Source organism: Chinchilla lanigera, unplaced genomic scaffold (genome assembly GCF_000276665.1).
Source record: "Chinchilla lanigera isolate Chin_1 unplaced genomic scaffold, ChiLan1.0 scaffold00063, whole genome shotgun sequence".
Classification (NCBI taxonomy): Eukaryota; Metazoa; Chordata; class Mammalia; order Rodentia; family Chinchillidae; genus Chinchilla; species Chinchilla lanigera.
In genome coordinates, this window is record NW_004955464.1 from 7,354,453 (window position 1) to 7,370,623 (window position 16,171).

At 39.4% G+C, this 16,171-nt stretch overlaps 1 protein-coding gene across 1 annotated transcript in view; it reads right to left on the reverse strand.

Moving 5' to 3' along the window:
- Osbpl9 (oxysterol binding protein-like 9) overlaps positions 1-16,171 on the reverse strand; it is a gene marked incomplete in the record, with an annotated part of 147,682 nt that overhangs the window by 56,043 nt on the left and 75,468 nt on the right. The window contains 1 exon segment of the mRNA XM_005398602.2: positions 12,999-13,075. Coding sequence (XP_005398659.2) covers positions 12,999-13,075 — 77 coding nt within the window.

Here is a 16,171-nt window from a genome sequence, read left to right on the forward strand (position 1 = left end):
ACTGTACATCTAAAGTTACAGCTTAGAAGACCTCCTCGGAGAAAGGCCCCAAATGCAGGAAATCACAAACATAAGTGATTAATGTGTGGATGGATCTAGAGGACAATCACTTTTTCTGCGCTATTATTCCTTGTGGTTATTTATAAGTCTCTTTCAGTTCTACTAAACAAGGAAGCATCCCACCCCGCTGCTTTTTTTTAGTTCTACTGCTGCTCCCAGCAACACCTAGCATATTGCACACTGTACAAAGAGATCAATAAATGCCAGCTGAATACGAGCTGCGCTCCCATACTCAGTGTTAAAAATACCTTCAGTTTATGTCAGTTGCTTCAATATGTCCAATACCAACTGTACTCTCTTGCCCTGCCTACGCATTAAAAACCTGGCATTAAAAAAAAATAATAAATAAATAAATACCTGGTATTTTCACTCAGGTGTGAAGTCACAGGCCTGTAATCCCAGCGCTGAGGGCAACTGAGGCAGGAGCATCACAAGTTCAAGTACCCTTCCCCCCGCCCTTAGGAACCTAGTGAGAGCCTGTCCAATGAATGAATGAATGAATGAATGAGTGAGGATGTAGCTCAGTAGTAGAGCAGCTGGTATCTTCCAGGGCTCACTATATCAGTAAATGAAACCACTAACATGCAAACCAGAAACGTTTCAACCCTTAGACACTTCCCTATTCCACATATAGTCCATCACCAAGTTGTCATTTTTGCCTCCTAAATAGTCTCATGATTTTGTCAAATTTTCTCCACTTCCACCTATTATAAAAACTCCTCCTAAAGTCTTCCTGAATCTGTAGGAGTCCTCCAATTCATTCTCCACACAACAGAGTAGTTTTTCCAAAACCAACTCCATTAGTACACATTCAGTGAAACAACCGTAATGTGGAGAACATTGTTTGATTAGAATGCCTTGAGGACACAATGATTTGTTTATTATTTGTCAGAGTTTCTTAAGATTCATTATACAGCCCAGATTAGCCCTGAGTTTACGATCCTCCTGTCTCAGCCTCTTGAGTGCTGGGATTACAGGTTTGTGTTGGATTACATGTGGAGAAAGATAATCCTTTAATTATCCTTGCTAAAACATTTGGTATCCACCCAATTGTACCAGCTACGCCCTTGGTTCTTGAACAAAAGGTGACTGAAATTGGTATCTGAGGCTGCAGTCCAAGAGGCTGTAAGCCCCCTGACCCCAGAGTTCTGGCTCTTGTTTTTCTTTTCATCTGTGGGCACCTCGTTCTCAGGACCTGACACCCTGAATAAAACGACACCTTAACTGCGTTCAACTGTCATACATACAACTCATTATTTAACAATGACTTGCAACCATCTCCTCCACACCAATCCCAAGTCTTCGGTACATCTCCTAATCGTCATTTCCACCCTGCCAGTATGAATGCTGCCCCTGCCATGTAACTCGTTTTGTGGAACTTACCACAGATACCATTTTACATTTATTTGAGTTAATCATGCAAGAAGAAATGGAAACGCTAAGAATAAAAAAGAAATGCTAGAGATTAAAATTCACTGGAAATAAAGAAAATGGGCATAGAAGGACCTTATCTCCATCTGATAAAAGCCATTTATAACAAACCTACTGTCAACATCATATTAAATGGGAAAAAAACTGCAAACTTTTCCTCTAAAATCAGGAACAAGATAAGGGAGTCCACTGTCACCACTCCTATTCAATATAGGAGTATTCAAACTTTCAAGCAACCAGGCAAAAGAAAGAAAAAGGATGCATTTAAAACAGGATGAAATTTTTAAAAACTCTCCTTATTGACAGAAGACATGATCCTTTACACAGAAGACCCAAAATATTCCACCAAAAGACACCTAGAACTATAGTAATGAACAAATTCAGCAGGGTCCCTGAATATAAAATCAACAAACAAAACTCTATACTATTCCTGTATACCAATAATGAGCCCGCTGAGAAAGAAATTAGGAAACAATACCATCCACAAAAGATTGAAGAAAAAGTATTATACTTACTTAGAAATTAACCTAACAAAAGAAGCAAAAGACCTCTACAAGGAAAACTACAGTACTCAGAAAAAAAAGATCAGAGGGGACATCAGAAAATGGAAAGATATTCTCTGTCCCCGGATAGGCAGAACCAACACTGTCAAAATGGGCATACTTCCAAAACTAACAAATGGATTTAATTCAATTCCAATCAAAATACCAGAAGCATTCCCTGTGGAACCAAAGAAAACAATGCTAAAATTCATATGGAACCAGACAGAAGAGGCCCAGAATAGCAGAAGCAATCCTGGGCCATAAGAACAAGTCAGAAGGCATCACAATCCTGGATTTCTAGTTATATTACAAAGCTACAGTGATAAAAATAGCATGTACTGACACAAAAACAGTCATGTAGATCAATCCAAAAGGACTGTCTTCATTACATTTCTCTCCTTGCTGAGACAAAATACCCAACCCCCAAAGTTAAAGGAGAAGAGGTTTATTTAGCTCACCGTTTGTGGAGGTTTCAGTCCATAAGCAGCTGGCTCCAAGGCAGGGTGGCGGGACAGAGGAGCAACAGTTCAAGGAAGCACAAGATACCAAAAGTAACAAGAGCAAACGGGGAAAGCAAGCCTCTTTTCCTCCTTTATATAGTATACAGGATACTGTAGGGCGGGTGTAGCACTCACACCCTTAATCCACCTCAGAAAAGCCAACCCTCTATGACATGAAGCTTTGGGAGGACAGTAAGACACAAGCCATAACAAGGATAAGAAAACACAAAAACAACTCCAGGCACATTCAGCCATCTGACCTTTGACAAAGGAGCCAAAACTTCCAAAAGGAGGAAAGGTAGCCTCTTTAACAGATGGTGCTGGATCATCTAAATTTTTTGTTGGTGCTGGTGATTTTTTCTGAGACACAGTCTGTCTTGCTCTTTTGAGGCAATAGTTCAGGCTGGCCCTGAACTTGCTATTTAGTCTAGCCTCAAAATCACAGTAATCCTATTGTCTCAGCTTCATGAGCGCTGAGATTATAAGCGTGAGCCAATACACAAGGCATTAAAGATCTAAACATTTAAAACATAAACACTTAAACTGCTGAAAGATACATAAAACTCTTGAAGTCACAGACACAGGTAAGGACTTTCTGATAGAAATGCAATCACATAAGAAAAAACATCAAGAATCAACAAATGGGGTTATATCAAATTGAAAAGCTCTGGACAGCAAAGAAAACCAAGAGAATGAAGAGACACTACAGAATAAAAAAAAGCATTTTTCCCATACCTCAGACAGAGAACTACCATCCAGAATATATTAAGAACTCAAAAAATTTAGACTCCCCTGAATAAAAGACCCAATCAACAGGCTTGCAAGCATTTGTAGCCATTCTTTCTGGAGTGAGATGGAATCTCAGCATTTGTTTTAATTTGTATCACTTGAATGACCAGTGATGTTGAACATCTTTTCATATATTTATTTGCCATTTCTACTTCTTCACATAGGAAGCGTGTGTTCATTTCAGATGCCCATTTTGTTTTTGTTTTTGTTTTTTTTTGGTTTTTCTCTGGTACCGGGAACCGAACTCATGACCTTGCGCTTGCCAGGCAGGCGCTTTTGCCGCTGAGCTAAATCCCCAGCCCCCAGATGCCCATTTTGGATTGGGTCCTTAAACTTGGGGGGTCTGGTTTTTTCAATTCTGTGTATGTTCTAGATATCAGTGCTTTGTCTGAGGAACAACTGGTTAAAATAATTTTCCACTCTATGGGTTGTCTTCACTCTTGGTGATTTCTTTTGCTGTGCAAAAGCTTTTTAATCAGTTGTTGATTCTTTGTAGTATTTTGCATGCAATCACGGTTTCATTCATGGAGTCTTTGACTGTACCTGTCTTCAAGAGTTCTACCCATTCTCGCTTCCAGCAGATTTAGTGATTCTGTTTTACTATTTAGATCTTTGATCCGTTTCAATTTTAATGTAGCGCACCAGGGGTGGTAGTGCATGCCTGTAATCCCAGGACACAGGAGACTGAGGCAGGAGGATCCTTGCAAGTTTAAGACCTGCCAGGGCTACAAAGTGAGCTCAAGGCCAACCTGACTGTATAGCAAGACCCTGTCTCAAAAAGACAAAAAAAAAAAAAAAAAAAAAAAAAAAAATTTAATGTAGTGCATGGTGAGAGACATGGGTCTAGTTTTAGTCTTCAGTATGTGAAAAGCCAGTGTTGCCAGCATTATTTATTAAAGAGCCTATTTTTCTTCGAGGTGTTTGGCATCTTTGATAAAGATAAGGTAGCTAAGTGTGTTTGGACTTGTTTCTGCAGCTTCTAATCTGTTCCACTGATCCTCAGGCCTGAGTTTTTTTCCCAGTACCATGCTGTTTTTGTCACAGTAGCTCTGTAGTGTAATTTCAAGTCAAAGATTGTGATACCCCTTTTGCCTTTGTTGCCAATAATTGCTTTTGCTATTCCAGGTCTCTCTTGGTTCCAAATGGATTTGAGGAATGTTTTCTCCAGTTCTGTGAGGTATGCTAATGGTATACTAATGTATTTTGCTTGGGATTGCATTAAATCTGTGTGCCAATTTTGGGAGTATGGCCATTTCCACTATGTTGGTTCTTCCTATGCAACAGCAAGAAGTAGCTTTCCTTTTTTTTTGTACCTGGAATCGAACTCAGGAACTTGCACATGCTAGGCAGACACTGTGTTGCTGCCCTCCATTTTCTAGTATCTTCTTTGATTTCCTTTTTCAGAGTACAATAGTTTTCAATGTATAGATCTTTTACTTTCTTTGTTAGATTGATTCCCAAGTACTTCATTGTTTCTTCCATGCTATTATAAAAGGTGTTGTTTCTCTAATTTCTCTCTCAGTCAGTTTGTTATTTGTGTACAGGAATGCTTTTGATTTTTTAAGTGTTGATTTTGTGTCCAGCTAAGGAACTGAATTAGGTTATTAAATCTAGAAGTCTTTTGGTGGAGTTTTTGGGATCTTCTATGTAGAGTATTATGTCATCTGCAAATAATGATAATTTAACTTTTTTTTGTCTTTTTGAGACAGAGTCTCACTATGCACTTCAGGCTGGCCTTGAGCTCACCTTGTAGCCCAAGCTGGTCTCAAACTCGCAACAATCCTCCTGCCTCAGCCTCTGGAGTGCTGGGATTACAGGCATGTGCCACCATGCCCGGCCTTCCTTTCTTTTCCTATCTTCATTCTTTTTATTTCTTTCACTTGTCTAACTGCTCTGGTTAATGTTTCCTGAACAGAAAAATAGAACACTTCTCCTCTATTGGTGGGAGTATACACTGGTACAACCAGTGTGGTGATTCCTCAAAAAACTAGGACTAAGAGGTTCCACTTCACCCAGCTATTCCCCTTCTTGGTATATAGCAAAAAGAATTAAAAGCATTATACCACAGTGATATATGCATACCACATTGATAGCAGCACGGTTTGTGTTAGCTAAATACTGGAAACAATCCAAATGCCCATCAACCAGTGAATGGATAAAAAAGATGTGGGGTGTTTTATACAATGAAGTACTACTACTCAGCCATAAAGAAGGATAAACTTGAGATAGTTATAGCAAAATGGGTGGATCCTGAGATCATACTTTTTTTATTACAGCTACAGTAAATTCTTAATATACACTATAAAAAGATATAAATTGTGATTAGAGCTAAGTAAGTTTTAAATATACAATATAAAAAGATGTAAATTTTTTAAAGAAAAAAATTCCAAAACAATACCATAGAAGGGTAACAATCATTAATATATCCCATACAATTATCTTTTTTTGTTTTTTGTCTTTTTGAGACAGAGTCTCACTATGCAGTTTAGCCTGGCCTTGAGCTCACTTTGTAGCCCAGGCTGGTCTCAAACTCACAACGATCCTCCTGTCTCAGCCTCCCAAGTGCTGGGATTACAGGTGTGCACCACCACGCCCTGCTATATACTGTTATCTTTAGTTACTCAGAGTATAAGATATCAGCATTTAATTGTCCAAACAATATTAGTACAAACCTAAGATATATAGATATATATAAAATTTTTTGCCTTTTGCTTTTCCCTTTCTTCTTTTCTCCATTCCCCCAACCCAGTTTCTCTTTCCTTTTGGTTTTTTTGTTTGTTTGTTTGTTTGTTTGTTTGTCTTTTTGAGACAGGGTCTCACTCTGCAGTTCAGGCTGGCTTTAAGCTGGCTTTAAGGGGGGGGGAATGGAAGAATAAAACTAATGTTTGTTGAATACCTTAGGTGTTACACATTAGAGGTATTTTATTATCGTAACCATTTTGTAGCCTAGGCTGGTCTTGAACTTGCAGTGATCTTCCTGCTTCAGCCTCCCAAGTGCTGGGATTACAGGGGTGCGCCACCACACCCGGCTTTCTCTTTCCTTTTGAAGTTTCTTCCCATTTTACAATATCTATTAGACATTTTGGATCTTAATTACTCTTTCAGCTTCTCACACTAGGGAGATAATACAATCGATGTTCACATATTTGTGTCTGGTTTATTTCACTTACGAATATGGTCTCCAGTTGCATCCATTTACCTCTAGAATTTTTAAGCTTCTCCTTGTTTATGGCTGAGTAATAATACTCCATTATATAAAAAGACCACATCTTTTTTATCCATTCCTACGTTGATGGGCATTTAGGTTGTTTCCAAGATCTAGCTATCACAAATTGCGCTGCTATAAACATGGGTAGACATATATCACTGTGGGGTAGACATATATCACTGTGGAATAAATTCTTCTGGGGAGATACCCAGAAGGGCAACAGCTGGGTCAAGGGAGACCTCCAACCCTAGTTTTTTGAGGAATCTTTACACTGATTTCCACAGTGACTTGCACCAGTCTACACTTCCACCAACAGTGGAGAAGGGATCATTTTTCCCCACAATCCCTCTAGCATTTGTTATTGACTGATTTCCTGACAGTCACCATTCTTTCCGGGGTGAGATGGAATCTCAGTGTTGTTTTAATTTGCATCTCTCGAATAACCAGTGATATTGAACATTTTTTCATCTATCTATTTGCTGTTTGTATTTCTTCATCTGAGAAGTGTGTATTCATCTCAGATGCCCATTTTTGGATTGTGTCTTTAACTTTGGGAGGTCTCATTATTTTGAGTTCTTTATACGTTCTCAATAGTAATCCTGTGAGGAACAGCCAGCAAACATTTTCCCCACGTTGTGGGTTGTCTCTTCACTCTGTTGGTGGTTTTTCTCACTGTGCAACAGCGTTTTTAATAAGATGAGATCCCAGTTGCTGATTCTTTGTTGTTAGTTCCTGTGTGACAGGGTTTTTTAATTCATAAAGTCTTTACCCACACCCATGTCTTCAAAAGTTCTATTTATTCTATCTTCCAGCAGATTTAATGTTTCTGTCTTAATATTTAGATCTTTGATCCCCTTGAAATTTATTTTAATGCATGGTGAAAGATATGGGTCCAATTTTAATCCTCAGCTTGTGCAGAGCCAGTTTTCCCAGCGCCATTTATTGAAGAGGCTATCTTTCTTCCAGTGAATATGTTTAGCACCTTTGTCAAAGATAAGATGGCTGAGTATGTCTGGAGTTGTTTCTGCATCCTCTAGTCTGTTTCACTGGCGATCATACTCTTAAGTGAAATAAATCGGACACAATGTTAATATTTCATTGTCTCTCTGTGTGAGAAACTGAAAGTGTAAATAAGAACCAAAATGTATAACAGATACTGAAATAGGAAGAAACTGTTCAAAAGGAAAGTGGTACTAGGGAAGAGGGGGAAAGAAGGAAGGGAAAAAATGGGAAAAGGATAAAATAGAAACAAAGCTTTGTAAATAATGAAGGGAACAGGGATTGAAGGGAGGGTAAGAGAATGCGGAAAAAAAAGAAACAAGTTATATCACGTACCTATGATTAAGTTTATCATGTACCAAGTTGTATCAATTCCCTATGATGAAGGTGAACATAGCAGTATCATCAGATATCTACTGAACACCTCTTGCAGGCTAAGGAGAGGGAATTCAGAGGTTCATCAAACTCTGTGGCTCCGCTGCAAGGAGCTTTCATATTTGGCTGGGGGTGGACGTGAAAAGGTACTGCAAGCTGACACAGTAAGTTCACAGTGACTGTGGGAAACTCAACCTTCACAGGAGCTGAAAGGACAGAGAAGGTTTGCGGTTGTCTTTTGCCATCTTCAGAATACCCCAAGTATAAGGTTCTATTACCTACAGAGAAGCAGGGACAGGAACAGGGGGAGAGCGACAGAGACAGAGGGAGACAGAGAGAGAAGAACAGAGAGAGACAGACACAGAGAAATGGGGGGGGGAATGGAAGAATAAAACTAATGTTTGTTGAATACCTTAGGTGTTACACATAAGAGGTATTTTATTATCTTAACCATTTTGTTGAAGCCTTACACCTACTTTTAAAGATGAGGAAACTAACTTTTAATAGAAATTCATTATTGTTCTAGATTATTGATACTGCCAGGAAGAGGGTAGCAGGACCTAAATCCTCGTCGGCCTGGCTCTAAAACTTTTCACTGTAAGATGCTGTCTCTCAGACCACATTGGAAAGCGTGAATGGTGCTGTAGGACTTTTCACAAGAGGTCAGTAATTAAGACTTTCACATAGTAATGGATTTCCAATTAAAGTTAGGGAACATTAAAACTATGAGAGAGACTGCCACCTCGCTGCTACAACCTCTTCCAGTACTAAAAGCAGAGAAAACAGTGTTGGTCCTGGTGTGTGGAGACCAAAACGATACACAGCACAGAAAGTCCATGACAGGAACTAAGGGTGAAACCAAAGCAGTGCTGAGGAAGTGCAGCGCAAGCTCTGCGCTGGGAACAAGATCAGCAAAACCAGCAAGGTACCAAACAGCCAGGAGAAGTAGAGTAGAGCTCAGAGCATGATAGAAAAGGATGAAGGCAACACGCTGTCAGCCCGAAAACCTATTTAGTATTTCAGGTGGTGGCACAGTGTTAACAGAGTGCAGGGGCTGAAGTAAAGGAAGATAGATACATGTGATGAGGTCAGATGCTAAACCGGGAAGCAGCGCTATGTAATACAAGCTTCCTCAACTGTAAACCAGGGCAAAAATGCAAACTTTACAAGTTTTTTGTTTTGTTCATTGCAGTGCTGGAGATTAAATGCATGCTAGACAAGTCCTCCACCACTGAACTACATCCCCTGCCCTTTTTAAATTTGCTGCTGACACAGAATCTTCTAAATTGCCAGGAAGGCAACTCTTCCTCCTCCTTCCTCAGTTTACTTAAGAGTTGAGATTACAGGTGTATGCCACCATACCCACCTCATCAAGTCAAAGTAATGAAAGAAAAGACTTGAGCACAGCAGTGGGTATCACTCCCCCCACCCCTTTGGTCTTTTATGAGACAGGGTCTCACTATGCAGTTCAGGCTGGCCTTGAACTCGCAGTGATCCTTCTGCCTCAGCCTTCTGAGTGCTGGGATTACAGCATGTGTCACCATGCCCAGCCCATATATATTTTAATAAATTGCTGCCTTTATTCAATCTCCTTTCCCAGTTCTTTTAGAAGACAGTTAACCTCGAAGTATTCAATAGGCTAGGCGTGATTCCGCATGGTTGTAATCCCAGCACTCTGGGAGCCTGAGGGAAGAGGGTCACCAAGTTTGAGCTCTGCCTGGGCCACTTGGTGAGATACTAAAATAAGAAATAAAAAGGGATGGGCATGTAGCTCTGTGCAAAGGCTCTGGGTTCAATCCCCAGTACTGCAAATACACACAATCCAAGTATTCAACAAGCATCAATGAAAACGCAGTCTGCTTATCAACTCTTTGCTCATTAATCCTTCCATTATTTCTTCATTTAATTAACACTCACTGAATACTCATAGAGGATCAGGCACTGGGTGAGGGCCTGGCAGGAAAAGCTGCATTATTAGTAATGGCAACTAACACTTACCAAGTTTTTACTATAGCTGGGCATTATTTCACCGTTTACATTAATTCAACCTCCAAAACAATCCTGTGAAGAAGGTTCATTTATTATCCTCATTTTATAGAAAAGGATACTGGAACTCAGAGACAGTGAGGTGAATGGTAAAGGTTAAATATTAAGTAGCACCAGAGCAGCTGGATACAGACCAGACATTCAGCACATTTAACAACCTCTAGGAATAGAACCTTTTGTCAGCCAGATGAACAATTAATTATGTATTTTTAAATGTCCTATTTTAGGAACTCTTTCATACTACATGTATTAAAATATTCTAGGCTGGGCACAGTGGCGCACGCCTGTAGTCTCAGCACTCAGGAGGCTGAGGCAGGAGGATCACCGTGAGTTCAAGGCCAGCCTGGGCTACAAAGTAAGTTCAAGGTCAGCCTGAACTGCATAGTGAGATCCTGTCTCAAAATGACAAAAACAACTGCAAAAAAACCCATAAAATACTCTAAAAGCTATCAGACATCTAAGAACTCAAATATCCTTTTCTTATTATTATTATCATAACATAGAAGCTTTCTTCTTCACAAAATGCAATTTTGATTACAAAACTGGATCAAATCAGGTATCTGACCTTAAGGAGTCTGTAACTTTACTAAGGAGATGGGAGTGCCATATAGTTTATAAGATAAGTAATATAGTAAGGACTTAGTGAATGGCACAGTCATTAGAATATTCAAACACATGGGGTTGCTTTGGGCTTGGGGTTGGGGGAGGACTGCCAGTCAGTTCTGAACTTGAAGAAAAGCACAAAAGACATTTCAGAGAGAAAGACCATCATACACAAGAATGTCCAACAGAGGTCAGAAATTTTTTAATGTGTTGGACAAAAACGAGTAAGCAGTAACATTCACGTAGATAAATGTAAGGGATACAGTAGCAGAAACATTGATGTTGATTTGTATCTAGACATCCTCCCAAAGCCTCATGCAGTCAGAGGTAGCTGGTTCTAGCTGGGATTGATTCACAGTACAATGCTAGGATCAAGGGCACTAGGATTAAGGGTATAGCCAGGCATGGTGGCACACACCTGTAAATTCCAGCTGAGGCAGGAGGATCTTGGGAGTTGAGACCAGCCTGGGCTACAAAGTGAGCTCAAGGCCAGCCTGGACTACATAGTAAAACCCTGTCTCAAAAAGATTGAAAAAAAAAAAAAAAAAAGGTGTAAATGCTACTTGCCCTAAGGGCAGATAGCCTGGATAAGATAAAAGTGATAGAAATAGCTATAGCCCCTGTCTGCTTTGCTACTTTCTGCCAACCATAAACTGTCTCTCCTCTGTGATGTCTGTCTGTCTGTCTGTACTCCCACCCTGCCTTGGAGCCAGCTGATTATGGACTAAAACCTCCACAAACTGTAACCCAAATAAACCTTTTCCTCTCTTAACTTGTGGGTGTTGGGTATTTTGTTTCAGCAACGAAAAAAGTAACTAAGACAGATGATAAGGCGAGGCTGAAAACAGATCATAGGAGACCTAAATATCAATCTAACAAGCAATGGGGAATCTCATCTGCAACATTCAGTCTAATATGATTAATAAAACTTATCTTCTTACTGGAGCACAAATTTGTTGAATTGATGCTATACTACTTATGAAACTACCTAAATTAGTAAGAAACCATAAACCAGCTTTTTAAGAACATAATGCCCACAGGAACTTACAGATCTACCTCAATTCCATATTCATTTCTTAGGTCATTTAATAATCACATCATTGAATAATGTTTCTTAAGCCTCTATCTGAACATTTTCCAGTGATGGAGAGATCACCATCTTGTAGCATCTGGGATGACCTGACCACGTTTATCTCATCAAGCCATTTCCTGATGTAGGACAAGGATAAGTAGAGAGAAAGGGTTTTAAAATATCTATTTTCTACAATTCCATCTTTTAAATAAAAACAAAACCCTCTGTATGCCACAATGCATGCTCTTTCATTGGAGATTAAACATACACAAGTATCTTCCATATGGCAGAAGAGCCATCTGTTCCTTTTGTCACCCAGCAACATTTTTCTCTATCCTGACTTCTCCATCGGATAGCCCAGGGTAGACACACCCCCTTCCCTATTAGCAATGTGTTTCTGCTATAGGCAGTCACACCGTAGCTCCCTGGTGGAACCTATGACTGTGAAATTGTGATGTGTTGGTACTGGTTGGTACAAGATGAAGCTAAGGCGATTGGCCTTACCCTGTTAATCTTATGGAGGTCCAGAAAGAATAACCACCTCCTATGGATTCAGAATTCTTACAATGGGAGGAGGGATTTCTGCAACCAGCTAACCACCACAAAAGGGTAAATTTATGTGAAAATGAGGCCAAATCACAAGAAATGGAATTTAGAAACAGACAGGAAAGATGCCCTTAGAATACCATTTTAGTGCCTACCTCAAGTCACACTTCAACTAGATTGCTTTTTCTCCTTGAATCATTTTGAGTTGAATTTTCTTTCAACTTTATCCCAGTTAGTATTATTACCATACTGACCAATGCATACAGTAATGGCTAAATCTTATAACAACAAAATACCGGTCAACTTCTCAGTACTTATCTGTTAGGCATAATTGTATACTTTGGTTATTAGTAATAACCAACTACTGATGCTAAATATAAAAAATAAATCTGACTGGGTATGGTGGTGCACACCTGTAATCCCAGCACTTGGGAGGCTGAGGCAGGAAGAATGCCATTAAGTTGAAAGCCAGCCTGAGCTACATCACGAGTTCAAGGCCAGCCTGAAATATACAGTAAGACCCTGTCTCAAAATATTAAACCAAACCAAACAAAGTAAGAATCTGACACATTTGAACATGACATTTTTCTTTCAACACTGCCTTACAATGTCTTCTTTCAAGACAAAAAGTTAATATCTTACTCTACAGAAAGCAGAAGAAAATAAATGACTATGATTTTACTATGTAACAGTGTATCGACAACAATAAGCAATTCTGCAACTAAAAGTTCTCATTCTATCCTATCAGTTATTTTCTAAAAACATAAAACAGCCACAAAAATAAATAAACACGAATGGATTCTCCAGAAACCATGAAAGATTCTTACTTGAAGCTGGAGAGTATGGCGAAGAATTGTCTCTTCTAAGGCGTGGATCCACTTCTCCCGCTCATCAGCATCGCGAGCTAGAATAACAGATTATAATAAAAAAGGTCACCTTCTACACTAGTCTCCACATTTGAAAGTAAAATTTTAAAACCATGATGCTAATAGAAGGTTTCAGTTAGGCCATTTCCTTAACATTCACCTGATCTACCTTATCTAATTATCTACCATCATATAGATGAAATATCTAAGCAGAAATGCAACAACTTATAATGAAAGGCATAACTGTGTTTAATAACGGTAGTTTACGTAGCTCAGACCAACCTTTCCACTAGAACAACCACAAAGTTGGACTGATTATTTTTTAAAAAACTCATTCCACCAACCAATAGTTTTTAAACGTGGTCTGTAACATACCATGGGTGCTTGCTATTCAGCCATGAAAAACAAAAACAATGAAATTCTGTCATTTGCACCAACATGGGAAGAACTAGAGAATGCTGTTTAGTGAAACAAGCCAGGCACAGGAACACAGGCACCAGGGTGAAGTCTTAGAAGGTTGCTCTCGTCGATGCAGACACGGTCCTGGGGAATAGGGAGAGTGAAGCAGGGGGTGCTGGGTAAAAGCACATCGGTGGCTGCAATACTAAGTCACCATTAGAAGCAAGAAGTTCCAGTATGCTACTGCACAGTAAGGAGACCACAGGTAACAGGAACAGACTATTCATTTCAAAAAGCAGAAGATTTTGAGGGGCGGGGATGTAGCTCAGCCGCACAGTGCCTGAATGGCAAGCGCAAGGGCCCAAGGGCCTGAGTTCAATTCCCAGTACCCAAAAAAAAAAAAAAAAAAAAAAAAAAGATTTTGAAAGATTTTACCACAAAGAAAGGATGCATGTTTGAGGAGATAAATACATTTAACCAGATTTAAACATTACAAAATGTGTACATGAATCAAAATACCATATTAGCCCACTGATATGTACAATTTTTATGTATCAGTTAAAAATAAATTAAACTTAAAATTTAAAAGAAAAAAACTGATTGAGGACAACAAGGTAATAAAGAATTGCCAGGCCAAGACCCAGGGACAGGACCATCACGCAGGAGATAAACCTAGTATTTACAATCAACGAAAGCTGAGCGTGGTGGCACACACCTGTAATCCCAGCACTGGGGAGGCTGAGGCACAAAGACTGCTGCAAGTTCAGGGTCAGCTGGGCTACATAGTGAATTCTAGGCCAGCCTGAACCGTACTGCAAGACCCTGTCTCAAAAATAAAGTCACTAAAGGCTTTAGGGAGGGTGGGTGTGAAGGGCACGTGAGAAGTCTACTTTGGGCTCAATTTTGCAAATGAACCTAAAGCTCTATCATAAATTTTTTAAAGACTCAGGCCAAAGGCGATGACTAAGATCCAATAAAGTGGTAACTGGCAATCGGGCCATGTTTCACTCGAGACTGAAAATGGCTCCATTCTGGGATCAGGACAAACCCACATTAAAACAACAGTGTCACCTGAGAGGCCCAGAGAAACCCTGACCCCTAAAATGAACTAAAATGATCTCCACTTGTTAGTGCCTCGGGGCATTCAGCTAGCAAAGCAGCAAACAAAGATCCTTCCCGCAGGTTGAGAAACTCCTCTCAGCTGCTAAATTATATTCTATAAACAATTTTTAAGAACGTATCTATCTCTTTTACCCCTTCCTTCTTTTCCCTCTCCCCCTTCTTGAGTTCCCCTTTCCATTTGAACCTTTTCTTCCCGTTTCACACTATTATACACTTTGGCCCTTATTTACACTTTCAATTTCTCACACCAAACAGTGTGTGGTATTTACACATGTGTGTCCAAATTTATTTCACTGAAGAGTATGGACTCAAGGTGCATCCAAAAGAAAGAAAAAAATGGGAACAAAGCTTTTGTAAATAAGAAAGGAAGAGGGTTTGAAAGGAAGGCAGGGGAATGGGTGGGGGGAAGAATCAAGTTATATCATGTACAGATACAAATTCCTTATAATGAATGTGATCATATATATCTAAAATGTACCAATAAACTGAATTTTTAAAAAACAGTGTCTCACATAAACAAATATGACCAAGTTATACATAAGTGGAGATATACTGGGAGTCAAAAACCTCATATAACTAGAACCAAAAAAATATAGAAGCTGAGTGCAGAGTGGTATATTCCTGTAATTCCAGCACTCTGGGAGGCCAAGGCAGGAAGGTCCCAAAGTTCAGACAAACCTGGGAAATTCTGTGAATTAGCAAGACCCGTCTCAAAATTTAAAAATAAAGAAAAAAAAAGCCAAATGTAGCTCAGTGAAAGGCTCTGGCTTCAATCTGCAATACTACAAATAAAACAAAACACACAATACAGCTGGGTGGGGTGTGGTGGGGCGAGGTGGCTCACACCTGTAATCCCATCGCTGGGGGAAGAGGCAGGAGGATCACTGAGAATTCAAGGCCACCCTGGGCATCATAGTGAGTTCAAAGATCAGCCTGGACTACATAGTGAAACCCTGTCTCAAAAACTTAAAATAAGACAATACAAACAAACCAGCAGGAGCTCCAGGTTATTTTACAAATGACAAGAATATTTTCTTTAGTTTGGTTTTTCATTTAGATTTTTTAAATAAATGTAAATTCTAAAATTAAAAAATATAATTAAGAACTACATGGATGAGTGTTAACAGGAGGTCAGATACAACCAAAGAGACCATTACAAGAACCTCATCAGAGCAGCCGTGTACCAAAGGGACACAAGATACAAAACAGTGAGCAACAAGGTGAGAAAATGTAACTAACTTGCGGTGACTGAAATTCCAGAGGACAGATGACGAGGAAACAGAAGTGCCACATGCTTGTGAATTTTCCAAAGCTGACAGAAGGAAGATGTTTTGTAAACAGGTACTAATATTAATAAAAACTTTGAAAAGACAAAATTGATGAAGCCAGGTGCGGTGGCGCATGCCTGTAATCATAGAACCTTGGAAGCTGAGGCAGGAGGATCGCTGAGTTCAAGGCCAACCTGAACTACATAGCAAAACCCTGTCTCAAAAAAAAAAAAAAAAAAGCTTTAAAAAGACAAAAAATTTTCAATAAGACATTAAGCTGCAGATTTCACAACCCCTAGAAATCCAAAAAAATTTATTCACTATAGCATTTTTTGTAGCCGTTAA